This window comes from Rhincodon typus, chromosome 26, assembly GCF_021869965.1.
Source record: "Rhincodon typus isolate 14 chromosome 26, sRhiTyp1.1, whole genome shotgun sequence".
Classification (NCBI taxonomy): Eukaryota; Metazoa; Chordata; class Chondrichthyes; order Orectolobiformes; family Rhincodontidae; genus Rhincodon; species Rhincodon typus.
This window is the reverse complement of record NC_063357.1, coordinates 31,626,061-31,641,088: the sequence shown is the minus strand read 5'-3', so window position 1 is coordinate 31,641,088 and position 15,028 is coordinate 31,626,061. Positions and strand designations below refer to the sequence as shown.

Below are 15,028 nucleotides of genomic sequence, written 5' to 3'. Positions count from 1 at the left end.
GGTTGCTTTTCAGCTGGAGGCCTGAGACTTGCAGTGGTCCACAGTGATCGGTTCTGGGTCCTCTTTTGTTTGTCATTTATATAAACGATTTGGATGAGACTATAGAAGACATGGTCAGTAAGTTTGCAGATGACACCAAATTTGGTGGCATTGTAGATAGTCAAGAAGGTTTTCTAAGAATACAAAGGGATCTTGATGAAATGGGTCAATGGGCAGTAAAATGGCAGATGAAGTTCAATCTGGATAAATGCGAGGTATTGTATTTTGGTATAACAAACAAGGGTGGATTTATACAATTAATGGTGGGGTCTTAGTTAGTGTTGTAGAACAGAGGAACCTAGGGGTGCAGGTATATACTTTAAAGTTTGCTTCACATATAGACAGGGTGGTTAAAAAGGCGTTTAGCATGCTTGCCTTTATTGCTCAGTCCTTTAGTATAGGAATTGGGACGTTATGTTGTGGTTGTACAAGACACTGCTGAGGCCACTTTTGGATTACTGTGTCCAGTTCTGGTCACCCAGTTATAGGAAGGATATTATCAAGCTGGAGAGGATTCAGGAGAGATTTACCAGGATGTTGCCGGGTATGGAAGGTTTCAGTTAAAAGGAAAGACTGGATAGGCTGGAACTTTTTTCACTGGAGCATAAGAGTTTGGGAAGTGACCTGATAGAAGTCTCTAAAATAATGAGAGGTATTGATAAAGCTGATGGTAGTTGTCTTTTCCCTAAGATGGGGAATTTCAAGATTAGAAGGCACATTTTTAAGGTGAGAGGAGAGAGATTTTAAAAAGACATAAGAGGCAAACAGTTTTACATAGAGGGTGGCTGACTTGTGGAATGAAGTTCCTGAGGAAGTGGTGGATGCGGGTACAATTACAACGTTTAAAAAGACATTTGGATGGATATATGAATAGGAAAGGTTTGGAGGGATATGGGCCAGCAGCAGGCAGGTGGGACTAGTTTAGTTTGATATGATGTTCAGCATTGACTGTTTAGAATGAAGGGTCTGTTTCCGTGCTGTATGACTCTATAACAGCAAAAAGACTTCACCTGGATCCTGACAAAGTGAGAACTCTACCAGAGGAGCAATGACCATCAGGCACGAAAGTGGTGCAACAATTTGTGAGCTAAGTTTCTGCTTTATTTGTCATCAATGTGAGTACCTCTACATAGTTCTTTGTTAAGGATGTGCAGTCGCATTGGAACACAGAACAAGAAGCTCTTCATCTTACAATCAATTAGTAATGACAATGCCAGTGCTAAAGTACAACAGTGTCAACAATGAACACAGTTACAGTGTGATGTAGCAGAAGACAAGATTTGGAGCAATCCTTATGCAGCAAGGACAAGCAGTTGCATTTATATCCAAAACATTAATGTAAGCTGAATTCACTCCACATATACTGAGAGAGACTTCACTTCATAAAAACTGATAAAATATTACCAAAGCTGAGCACTGGACAGCCAGTTAGAATGCAAACATGCAATTTTCTCAAGAAAAGTTAACCCAAATGGCAACTTAGGACCTCTGTGAGCACCTGTCATCTCAAGCATACCTGGTGAATTTGAATGACCAGCTATATCACTGCAACTTGTAGACATATATGTATAACTGATGAAGTTTCTCCTTTACTGTAGACAGCCGATGAGAAAGACAGATGTCATCAACTGCACAGAATATAGAATGACCATCTGCCCCAGCGGTCCACTGTTCTCCAGCAAGGCAACGGATAAGCACCAACAATTACCAGGTCAACTCAGTCATCAGAATGACACTCCCTACAGATGGAACATAAATCCAGGAATGGCCAGATTCCACACAAACAGCCAAAAACAATGTGCACACATAACATCAGAAGATCTGCATGATTGCGTGTGCAATGCCTGTGCAGATACTAATAAGAGTGGATTAGACGAGAATTAACAAACGTTTTCAATAGTTATTCCCAATATGTAGGATAACTTACAACTGCAAATGATTGCATTTTCTAACGAAAATAGGGATGTTTGAAGAAATGCACTTCTGCACTGGTACACTTGCGGCTTATCATAGACATGTGACCTATGCTGTAGGTTACTTTCACTTTCGAAGTAGAGCCATTAAAGTATATTGCATGAAACACCCTTCCAGTTTTTGGGTACAACTTAATGAGAAACTTTTTGTAAGTACAACCATGTCACGTGGGCTTTCCAAAGTGCACTCAGATTACCACTTCCTTCAATAAAGCTGGTAGGTGACCCCTCGTAAATCGATGTCGAGTAATTCCTTTGCTTGGTTTATACAGGTAATGATCAAGTTTACTTCGAAACTGTCTGTATCAACCAAACATTTTGGTATAGGCAATGGCTCCAATTTTCTTTCAATGCACTAGTCTCCTAGATTTGTCTGAATCTTGATTCCAAAAGTCTCTCTCCGCTTGTGACTCACAGTCTAGGCTATCCAGCGGCACTTTCTTCAAGGGGAAAAAAGCGATTTCAAAACGGTGCTGAGAGCCTGGGGTGTTTTTTTTTTGTCCCAAAATTGGCATTTGATGAACATTTTCCAGATAGTTGTGTGTTATGAGCGTTGCACGATAAATTATATTATTAGGCGCAATTTTAAAATTTCTAGATTTGACAGCGATGTAATCTGTAGATGCCGCCCTCCGCAGTTACTTTGAAGCTGAAGTTGCTCGGGAAGTAAACTGGTATTTTCCACATTATGACTGATTTGGTGAGGGATCGGGTTTTTCACAGTGATAGAATACCGAAGCACACGGACCGCTCAAGGAGGACTTGGCCGGAACTGAGAGTACCGCCTCGGGCGACAGTTAGACTCGCGCCTGGTCGTCAGAATTCGAAAGGCAGCGCGAGAGCCATCGATCCTGCAAGGAAGAGGCGCAATAATTGGGGGCAGGGGAAAGAGGGAGAGAAAGAGAAGGCGCTGGGGCGGTGGGGGGTGAGGGGAGGGAGGGGAGGGGGGGGGGGGGGGGGGGCGGAGAAGAAGAACGAGGAGGCCTACGACGGAACGGGAGGTTGGGGTTGGGCAGAGGAGGCCCGTGACAGAGCAGCGGGTGGCTAGAGGCTTAACACAGAGGTGGGAGAGGGCGGAGAGGCTCACTGGTGTGTAAGCGAAAGATGACTATTATAAAGCGACGGAGGTGTGGACTATACAAAACCTATTACAGAGTATGGGGATATTGTACATATCCCAATATGTATCAAAATGGTATCTAGTCTTGAGTGAGTATATAACCAATTCAAAAGACCATTCAAGCTTCAAAACTTATGTTTGTTTTATGATGAACTAACATAATCAACCTTGAAAAAGAGTAGTACTCTCAGAATAGGATTGCTGAATCAAAATTGCTCGACCTATTCTGCTCAATTTCTGAAACAATATATTTGAAATGCCCCAAAGCCTGACTAAAAATGTTAAGATTGGCAGGTATTTCTAATCATCCTGTTAAGCAGTGTTATTCCACACCTCCAAAGCAGATGGAACTTGAACCCAGGCCTCCTAGCTGAGAAGAACTCTACCACTGTGCTTCGAGCCAAATCTTTTAGTAGTACATTTTTCACTTCCCACAGAACCATCTCTTAAGAAATCATCAGGATGCATTATGAAAATGCCTGAAAGTTTTTTATTTTGGTACCAAGTTGTGTCTGTTTTTAGTTGAACGCTTTCAATGAAACAGATCCCACTTAAAGCATCATTCAGGCAATGAAAGCATTTTATTTTAATTTCAAAAGCTTCCCTCATGCATTTTTACCTCTTGGGCAATTTCAGAAACACCTCTGAAATTTATCAACCTGTAAAAATGCAGCTTATGTCAATTTTTTTTTTGGTATGGTCATTGATAAGGCCACCATTTGATGCTTGTCCTTAAGTGAACCTTGAACAGAGTGGATTGTTAGACCATTTCAGAGAGTAGTTAAGAGTCAACATATTATGTGGAGCTAAAGTGGTATGTAGACCAGTCAGGGAAAGGATGCTAAATTTCTCAAATGTCATTCATGAGCCAGATGGGTTTTTACTAGGTAGCTGATCGTTGTCGCCATTAAAGAGCCAAATGGCCTATTCCCATATTTTGCCTGATACCAGCTTTATGTGTTAGATTTATTAACTAAATATTTGATTTGATGAATTGTCACTTGCACCAAAATACAATATAAAGTATTGTTTTGCATGCTATCCAGATAAATCAAACCTTACATAAGTACATCAAGGTAATACAACAGAATGCAGAATATAGTGTTACAGCTACAAAGTGCAGAGAAAGATCAACTCTAATATATGAGAGGTCTGTCCATAAGTAAGATAACAGGGAAGAAGCTGTTCTTAAATCTGTTGGTACGTGATTTCAAACTTTTGTATCTTCTGCCCAATGGAAGAGGGTGGATTTGAACTCTTGCCCTCACAAGTTAACTTGGACCTGTGGATTACTAGTTCAGTTACATCATCACAATGTCACGAATGTTGTACATTTCCACGAAGATATGGTGAAATGACTTAATACACTTTCAGGATTAGTATACTCCATCTGGGAACGTCCACGATAATGCCTGTAGGTCTTCAAAGACTCAAGTAACTAGCCTTTGTTCTTTTTATTCACTCATGGGACATGGACATCACTTTCTGGCCTGTGTTTATTGCCCAACCCCATGTGCCCTTGAGAAGATGGTGGTGAGCTGCCTTCTTGAACCACTTTCGTCCATGTGCTGTAGGTTGACCCATAATGCCATTTGAAGAGGGGAGTACTGAACCGGGAGCTTACTGAAGTCGTCACAAGAGGACTCGGGGCCCCAGGCGTTGCCAGAGAACAGTGCATTGACACATATGTTGATAGAGCGGCTGATGTAAAGCTGTTCACTGAGGAGATTCAGGCTGCAAATGGCTACTAGATTTGAGCTGAGGGAAAAACGTTCACTGGTGGGAAAACAAAATGGCAGCCATTTGGAGTGGTAGGACCATTTGATAAAGAGACAGATTGTTGGATGCTGTGCACTGAACATTTTGATGAATTTTTAAAGGTGAATAAGGTGGCTGAAGACATTTTACTGTGTTTCTTGAGTACTGTTAGGAGCAAGACCTTTGCAATTCTAAGGATTCTGGTGCAACCAGAAAAACCTGCAGAGAAGTCACACCAAGAACTATGCAAAGTGTTGGGGAGCTATTTTCCACCAAAGTCAGTGATGATTACAGAACGTTTTTGTTTTTATAAAAAGGTACAACACAAAGGAGAGTCCATAGCCCAATTTGTGGCTGCCCTAAACAGTTTGGTAGAACATTGCAAATTCAGAGATTCCTCCAAGATGACTTGTGGGACCATTTGATTTGTGGCTTCCAACAAGAAGCCATCCAACAGAAGCGACTAACAAGGGGAGACCTGGGTTTCATGACAGCTTTTGAAATTACTACCTTATTGGACTTGGCCACCAGCAAAGCAATGCAGTTCAGTGATCATGCCCAATACATAGAGTAGCAGAAACTCAGCAGAGTGCGGTATCAACTGTAGGATGCTGCCAATGTGGCAAGAGTGGCCACAAGGAGTCAATATGTTGGATTCGAGAAGCCCGGTGCCGCAGGTGTCATCAAGTGGGCCATATTGCCCAAAATTTCTGGATACAACTCAAGCAAGAGAAGGGGTGTCCAAAGGAGACAACTCAAAGGACAAGGTATAAGGTACATGCCACCAGGCAGGGAATAGACTGTGAGACAGCCAGGTCTGCGGGAGAATCAGAAGGGCCAGGGTCAGCAGAATTTTGGTTAAACATCCTGTTCGTGTGGGGTGAAGCTGATCATTTCTGGGTTCTTCCCAAATTAGAGGGTAAGAAAATAAAGATGGAAGTGGATACCGATGCAGTGGTGACTCTGATTCCTGAATCAGTATATAGGGAAAGGTTAAAGGCATTGCCATTGAACCCTGCCAAGATTACTCTACAGGCATATGTAGAACAAGTGACGCCACTGAAGGTCTGTGTTCTGGTAAAAGTATAGCTAAGGGACCAGTGTGTCGAACTGCCTCCATACGTAATGAATGGCAACTAACCTGCATTATTTCATATGTTCCTGGTTACAGAAATTAAATTGAGCCATGGTTAATAGGCTGGTGGACTGAGAAACGAGTTTGCAAGAGATTTTGGGCAAGTATTAGGATGTATAAAGGAAACTACGCGGGTAATGAAAGGAGTAGAAATTAAACTTAGGTTGAAGAGGGAGGCTAGTTCAAGGAGTCTGAAAGCACGTCCAGTACTGTTTGCCACCGGTTTAAAGTGAAGGCAGAATTGGAATGACTGGTGAACCTGGGAGCGTTGGAATCAGTAACCACTCCAATTGTTTCTGTTTTTAAAACAGATAGCACAGTAAGGATTTGTGGTGACTTTAAGGCCACAGTCAACTCAGCCTTGAGTGTGGATCAATACCCACTTCCACACGTTGAGGACCTATGCAGTAGACTGGCTGGGGGAAAGAAATTCTCAAAAATAAATCTGTCGCAGGCCTACTTGCAGATGGGGTTCGAGAATGAGTCCCAGCTGCCAGTCACACATGTGGGACTGTTCTGCTAAAAGTGATTGCATTTCTGCATCACATCAGCACCAGCTCAAATCCAGAGGCCATGGACCAAATTTGAAGTGATTACCAGGTGTCCAGTGTTATCTGGATAATATTGTAGTCACTGAATCCTCCAAAGAGGACCATTTGAAAAGTCTAGAAGAAAACCTAAAAAGGATGCAAGAATATGGCTTACACGTCAAAAGGGAGAAATGCAAGTTTTTTAAAGACCCCATAGAGTACCTGGGCGGTGTAATCAATGGTGAGGGACGACACATGGCATCCATGAAGATGGAGCTTATCATGAAGGCACCTAGACCAGAGAGCGTGTTTCAGGTGAGATCATTCTTGAGAGTTGTGAATTATTATTGTAAGTTAATGTCTGATCTGACAACAATGCTAAAACCCTTACATATTCATTGAGAAAAGGCTGACCATGGAAATAGACCTAGGAATGTGAGAAGTCTTACTGGGAGGTGAAGCAAACTCTTAAAAGGTTGGAAGTGTTGACTCATTTCAACCCAAAGTTTATTCTGCAGTTGGTGTGCAAATCCTCACTTTGTCGGGTTGGTGCTGTACTGATACACATCTTGCTGAATTGAGATAAGCAGTCCATTGCATTTGCATCGTGGTCAGTAACCACAACAGAAGAAAGTTGTAAGCACAAGTGGAAAGAAAGGATTGGGCATTGTGTTCGGTGTTAAGAAGTTCAGCCATTTCTTTTGCAGGAGGCATTCTGTGCTGCTAACAGACTACAGGCTGCTAACCTCTATTTTTGGCCCATTTATGGGAATGTTGTCAATGTTGGCAATACACCTGCAGAGGTGGGCGCTGGCTGTGTCAGCCTATTCATATGCAATTGATACCGACATTCAGAGAAACACTGCATTGCAGATGCTTTGTAAAGGTTATCATTATCAGGAAATAAGAATGTTCCTGACTGGAACCTGAAAATTATGTAATTTTCCCAGGAAGACAAGGTACCGGTGTCAGTGATTCAGTCGCGGAACGCTACCCAGAATGACGTCTTGAGCCAAGTGGTGGACTGAGGCCTCAGAAGAACTTGTCTTAGAAACTGCCAAGAATTACACCCCTACCTGCCCAAGAGATGGGAGTTGTCCATATCAGGTGGGTTTTTAACGTGGGGAATAGGAGTTGTTACCTCCCATTTAGGGGAACGGTACTGGAAGATGTGCATGGAGGGCACTCAGCATGGTGCGAATTAACGAAATAGCCAGGAGCTACTTTTGGTGGCCAAATGTGGATTCCCAGATTGTGGAGAAAGCTGGATCATGTAAATACTGCACATTACTAAAGAAGGTGCTGCCATTGTCACCCCTTCATCCAGGCCAGTAGCCTCAATCACTGTGGTAGCAGATTCATATTGATTTCGTAGGATCAGTAGAGAGACGGATGTTACTAGTGGTTATGGATATCCACTCCAAGTGGCCTGCTTTAGCATTCATGGATTCGGTATCAACAGGACCAAAGATTGACCAACTGGAAGAAATATTTGTCAGGCTTACGAACCCCAAACAAGTCATGAGTGACAATTTTCCACAGTTTGTGGCGCAAGAGTTCAAGGAGTATTTGGATGATTATGGAGTCAGACATGTGAGATCGGCTCCATATCACCCTGCAACAAACAGACAGGCAGAGAGATTTGTACAAACCTTGAAGCAGGCCTTAAAGGCCTCACAAGAGGATGGTAGCTCGGCAATTCAATGAGTTCCTAAGCAAATACAGGAATATACCACATGTGACAGCCCAGTGCTTGCCAGCATCTTTAATGTTCAACTGCCAGCTGAGAGCCATGTCTGAATTATTGCAGCCGGGAGTCACGTGGTGGAGCGAAATATGGAAGGACAGATAGTCAGAGGCTTTGGACATACTCCGTTGAAAGTTATTCCATAGAGAAGAAACTGTGTTAGCTGGGGTAAAATGGATCCCAGGGGTGGTGATGGCTCAAACAGGAGTGTTGCCATATATGGTCCAAGCTAGGGATGAACTGGTCTGGAGGAGACACATGGACCAGCCGGCCGTTGGACCTCACCAACAGGAGGATGTTGCCCTGAATACTCCGCCAGTCCAGATGGGACCAGTGATGTTCACTGAGTCACGTGTCTCTGAGCCAGGGTCGGCCATACCCAGGGAGGAGACCATGGCACCATCATAAGGCAACACAGTCAATCAGAAAGGAATGTACCTGCAGAACAACAGGAGCTTCCAAAGGTCTGGGAGACTGCACTAGGGAAGGTTCCTGAGATAAGGAGACAGGCTTTGAAGAATTGCCATCCCCTTGAGAGATTGATCATGTCACTGTAACAGTGGAAGGGCCTTTTTTCTTCTTCTATTGTTTGCAAGTATTTCTGATGGTGTAAATATGTTAGCTACAAAACTTGCAAATAGTTATAATTGTTGGATCTGAAGGGAAAGGGCTGTGATGGATGTAGTTGTGTGGTGTTCTCCTTGAAGAGAGCAGATCAGGTCACCCAGCGCAGTAGTCAGGAGAGGCAGTCAAGGACGACTACATAGCTGAGAGGGCACAAGGGAAAGTATTCCCTCTTCCAGTTCACCCTCTCTCTACCTTGCATTCTATTTATGTTTCTAGTGAACCACAATCATAACTGTTTCTTATTGGAGATGGTCATTGTCCGGCATTTGTGTGATGTGAATGTTACTTGCCACTTGTCAGCCCAAGCTTGGATATTTTCTAGATCTTGTTGCATTTGAACATGAACTGCTTCAGTATCTGAGGAGTCATGAATGGTGCTGAGCATTGAGCAATCATTGGTGAAGATCCCCACTTCTGACCTTATGGAGGGAAATTCATTGATGAAGCAACTGAAGATGTTGAGGCTTGGACACTACCCTGAGGAACTCCTGCAGAGATGTCCTGAAGCTGAGATGACATCGCCAACAACTGCAACCATCCCCTTATATGTCGGGTAAGATTCCAACCAGCAGAAAGCTTGCGCTCTGCTACCCAATGATACCCAGTTTTGCTAGGGCTTCTTGATGCCATACTTGGTCGAATGCAGCCTTGATGTTAAGGCCTATTACTCTCACTTCACCTCTAGAATTCAGCTCTTTTGTCCATGTTTGAATCAAGGCTGTAATGAAGTAAGCAACTGAGTGGCCCTGGTAGAACCTAAACCAGGCATTAGTGAGCAGGTTATTACTAAGCAGGTGCTGCTTGATAAAACTTGAGACTCCATCCATCACTTTACTGATGGCCGAGAGTAGACTGATGGGACGGTGATTGGCGAGGTTGGATTTGCCCTGCTTTTTGTGTACAAGCCATCCAGGCAATTTTTCACATTGTGAGGTAGATTGAAGTGTTGAAACTGTGATGGAAGAGCTTAGCCAGGACAGCAGTAAGTTCTGGAACACAATCAAGTATTATTGTTGGACTCATATCAGGGCTCCTAGCCTTTGCAGTATCCAGTGGCTCCAACCATTTCTTAATATTACATGGAGTGAGTCAAATTGAATCTTTTCCATTGAAAGTCACCTATGCAACAAAGGTAACTGCCTCCTATTCAGTATTTTAAAATAAACACAATTCCTGACAACTATTTAATTCCTTTTTTTGCTGCCATTTATTCTTGACTGACAGCCCCTAAACTTTCATATGATCTTCTGCTTCTACTCCTCTATCAAAATTATTGTTTAATTTTCACCTTTTGTGTAATCTACGTGAGGAGCAGCCTCTATTTGCACTTTGATTTTGTTTGGCACTACAAATGCACAATCTCACTTTCACAATTGGAGACCCTGACTTAATTTTCGTCTTGAACATTGGCAGTAACTTCCCTGCATAGCGCACAGTAGTCACGTCACTCAATTTACAGGATCTATCTGGAACATGTTTTACCTGAATACTCACTTTAGACATTCAGTCTTTGAATATGATAGCCCTGTTCTGTACACCATCCAGCCCATGATTTATTCTGTTCCTCTGGACTGATTGCAAAACACAAGTATATGAGGTACAGGCTGCTACGTTGCCTTCTGCCAGCTGCTGAGCTCCTGAGAGGCATCTAATACGTAGGTCACCTTTGTGGTTAAATTCAACTGAGACCTGACCCTCCACCTGGACCCCGCCTCTGTCCTCTTACCTTCAGGGTTTGAGTGAAGATTTGTAGCTTGGGTGCTGGTTGTAGATGTTGGTGTGTTCGCTGAGCTGGGAGGTTTGATAGCAGACATTTTGTCCCCTTACTAGGTGACATCCTCAGTGCTGTGGAGCCTCCTGTGAATCACTGTTGTCTTGTGCCAATTCGAATTTATATCGTCCGGTTTTTGCTGCTTCCGGTAGGCATCAGTTCCATTTGTGCGTTGTAATGATTGGTATATCGGGTTTAATTCGATGTGTTTTTTGATGGAGTCTGTGGATGAATGCCAAGCATCCAAGAATTCCCTGGCTGTCCTCTGTTCGGCTTGCCCTATGACAGTAATGTGTCCCAGTTGAAAGTGTGGTTTTTCTCATCTGTGTGTATTGAAACCAAAGACACCTGGTTGTGTCGTTTGGTTGCTAGCTGGTGTTCGTGGATGCGGGTTGCTAGTTTTCTGCCTGTTTGTCCCAAGTAGTGTTTTGTGTGGTAGCTGCATGGTCTATTGTAAACTACATTTGTCCTGTCCGTGGTATCTATTGGGTCTTTAACCTTGGTCAGTTGCTGTCTTAGTGTGGCTGCTGGTTTGTGTGTTGTTGTGATTCCTAGTGGTCTGAGTAGTCTGGCTGTCAGTTCTGAGGTGATTTTTATATATGGTATGGTGGCTAATGTTTCGGGTTTTGGTGTGTCCTGGTTGTGTTTTCTTAAGGCTGGGCATCTGTGGATGAAGCTGCAGAGGTATCCATTCCTTGTAAAGACCTTGTAGAGGTGTTCTTCCTTCTGCAGATCAGACGTGCTGCAGTGTGTAGCGGCTGTTTTGAACAGGGTCCTAATGCAGCTTCTCTTATGTGAGTTGGGGTGGTTGCCGTGATAGTTTGTATGGTCAGAATGTGTGGGTATCCTGTATACTTTTGTAGTGAAGTCACCGTTCTCTTTTCGTTCCACCATCACGTCCAGGAATGGGAGTTTTGTTGTTGTTTTAAATGCAGAGACTGCACAAAACACTACGTGGGACAAATAGGCAGACAACTAGCAACCCACATCCACGAACACCAGCTAGCAACTAAACAACAAGATCAGATATCCTTGGTTTCAATACACACAGACGAGAAAAACCACACTTTCAAGTGGGACAACACTACTATCATAGGACAAGCCAAACAGAGGACAGCCAGGAGCTTCTTGGACGCTTGGCATTCTGTGATGATTCCGCTTTCCATGAGGCTGCTTCTAACCTGTCTTCCATTCTCATCAACGGAGGATTCCCACCTCCATCGTGGCTGTCAAAGCCTTCAGCTGTAACTGACCCATTTCCCACATGTATCTGCTCACCCTTAATCTCCCTCCCAGAGAAACAAGTGTCCCTTTATGCTCACTTTCCACCATGAGCCTCTGCATTCACAGGACAATCCTCTGTCAATTCTCCGCCTTCAGCAGGATGCTACATCAACATATATTTTTCCCTCCCTCATCAGCGTTCCACAGGGACTCTTCCCTTCATGACACCCTGGTCCATTCGTCTATCACTCCTTGCACCTCTTCACTAAACACTTACCCTTTTACTTCCCTTCTTATTGTCCCAGGCCCAAACATACCTTTCAAGCAAAGCAGGTATTTATTTGTGCTTCTTTCAACTCAGTCTAGTATATTTACTGCTTACAATGCAGTCTTGTCTACATTCGTAAGACCAAATGTAAACTGACTAACCACTTTGTGGAATACCTTTGCTCTGATCAATGAGAATGACCCTCGTCTTCCCATAGCCCTTTCAAAAGAACGTCTTGTCTTCATGCTAACATTACTGTCATAGGCCTGCTGCGGTATTTCAGTGAAGCCCCATGAATGCTAGAGGAAAAGCACCAAATTTTTCCCTTCGGCAATTTACAACCTTCAGGACTCAACATTGAGTTAAACAACTTCAGAACATGAACACTATCCTCTACTTTAATTACATCCTTTGCCTCCTCCTCCTCTCCTCAAACCCCACACAAGTGCACAATCTGACCGATTTTCTGCTATTAATACATACCATTGAAACCTGTTCTTCATCTTTATCTTTCCTCTTCTATTAGCATTAGCACTCCCTTTGCTTTTTGCTCTCAGAACCCTTGCCACCCATTCCACTTGTATCCTTTTCCCCTTGATTTGATTTGATTTATTGTCACATGTATCTAAGCACAGTGAAAAGCTTTGTTTACAAGCAGTACAGGCATATTATAGTAAGCAGGGACGTACTGATCAAAGCGTGAAAAAAATCTAGACACAGGCATACAAGTTACATTGCATAGGACAAGCGCGAGGCAAGATCACCATTAGCAAGATCAACATTATTTGAAATTAGAGAGTTCATTCATCAGTCTAATAATGGCAGGGAAGAAGCTGTTCTTGTGCCTGCTGGTGCGTGTGTTCAAGCTTCTGTATCTTCTGCCTGATGGAAGAGGTTGTAGGAGAATATTGTCAGGTGCAATGGGTCTTTGATGATGGCAGCCTTTCCACAGCAACAGACCATGTAAATAGAGTCCATGGATGGAAGGTTGGCTTCCGTGATGGTCTGGGCTGTGCACACAACCTTCTGTAGTTTCTCAGAGTACTGTGCAGAGCAGTTGCCATACCACACTGTTGTGCACCACCCGGACAGTATGCTTTCAATGGTGCATCTGTAAAAGTTGATGAGGGACCTTGTGGACATGCCAAATTTCCTGAGCTGCCAAAGGAAGAAGAGGTGTTGTGCCTTCTTGACTGTCACATCTATGTGGGAAGCCCAGGACAGGTTGTCGGTTATCATCACTCCTAGGAACTTGACATTGTCCACCCTGTCAACTTCAGCACTGTTGATGTAGATAGGGATGTGTTCTCCTACTTTCTTTCTGAAGTCAATGATCAGTTCTTTAGTTTTGCCGATGTAGCGAGAGAGGTTGTTCTCATTGCACCACATCACCAAGCCCACTATCTCCTTTCGGTATTCTGACTTGTCATTGTTAGATATCCGTCCTAACACATTGATGTCATCAGCAAACTTGTAGATGGCGTTTGTTCAGAATTTGACAACACAGTCGTGGGTGTACAAGGAGTACAATAGGGAGCTGAGAACACATCCTTGAGAGGATCCAGTGTTGAGTGCCATCATGGAGGAGGTGCAGTTGTCTGACTTCATTGATTGCGGTCTGTGGGTCAGAAAGCTGAGGATCCAGTTGCAGAGGGCAGAGCAAAGACCTAGCCTCAATGTTTTGAGATCAGTCTGGAGGGCATAATGGTGGTGAAAGCAGAGCTGTAGTTGAAGAGCAGGAGTCTGATGTAGGTATCCTTGTTATCCAGAAGTTCCAGGCATGAGTGCAGGGCTAGGGAAATGGTGTCAGCTGCGGACCTGTTACGTCGGTAGGCAAATTGTAGAGGATCGAGGCAGACTGGGAGACTAGAGTTGATGTGGGCTATGACCAGCCTGTCAAAGCACTTTATGATTATGAAGGTCAGAGCCACTGGGCGGAAGTCATTAAGGCACATTGCATGTGCTTTCTTAAATATGAGGACGATGGTGAAGCAGATGGGGACTTCGGCTTTGTCAACAGCATTAAATTTCCAACCCCTTTCAGTTCTACAGTAATGTCATATTATTCATGAATTGTCAATTGTTTCTCTCTCCATAGATGTTGCCAGACCTGCTGAATTTCTCCAGCACTTGCTGTTTTAAGATGCATGCCATTCTGACTTAGAACTACATTGTTCTTTTATTTTTGAGCCAAAGCCCTGGAATGCCCTCCCGAACACTTTTCACTGTATTCCTGTACTTCTGAACTTGAGTACATGTGACAGTTAGAGGATATTCTAATTCTAATAGTACTGTGGGCATACCTATACCATGTGGATTTCAGCAGTTCAAGAAAATGGCTCGCTATTACAGGTTCAATGCCAAATGTGTTTACATTCCAATACTGAATGAAAGAAATTCCAAGGAACATTTGTTAAATTCAGGCCCAAGGCTGTAGGAAATGGCTGAAGAATGCAGGTATAGGGGGTCTAGTCAAATCATTTGTTTGATGTGTTTAAAGGATCAGGGAATTTTGTGGCTGGAAATAGAGGTATGAAACTGTAGGCTGAATGGCCTTTTTCCAGTCATATTACATTAACTTTCAGGTATACTATTAACTATAAGAGAGCTCTTAATGAGATCCACCTCAAAGAGTTTACAAATAATTAACAAATTTGTCTTCAGTTTAATTATTTTGTAAAACCTATGGATAGTCAATGTACTTTTTCACATTTGAAAAACAATTGTGTACAAATAAAGAGATAACAAGGTGTAGAGCTGGATGAACACAGCAGGCCAGGCAGCATCAGAGGAGCAGGAAGGCTGACGTTTCAGGCCTAGACCCTTCTTCAGACCC

General features: G+C 43.2%; 1 protein-coding gene across 6 annotated transcripts in view; it reads left to right on the top strand.

Annotated features, from left to right (window-relative positions):
• Positions 1-1,113: 1,113 nt before the first annotated feature.
• Positions 1,114-15,028, top strand: part of mettl27 (methyltransferase like 27) — a 28,742-nt gene continuing 14,827 nt past the window's right edge. The window contains exon 1 of one of the 6 annotated variants that reach the window (XM_048612499.1): positions 1,114-2,229. Coding sequence is in view for 2 of the 6 variants with exons in the window: in XM_048612503.1 (XP_048468460.1) it covers positions 7,643-7,662 (20 nt within the window). In the remaining 4 variants the exon portion in view is untranslated. Of the gene's footprint in view, positions 2,285-2,994; positions 3,076-7,470; positions 7,663-10,825; positions 10,849-15,028 lie in introns of those variants that run through there. The other 5 variants (XM_048612498.1, XM_048612500.1, XM_048612503.1 and 2 more) reach the window with 5 other exon arrangements.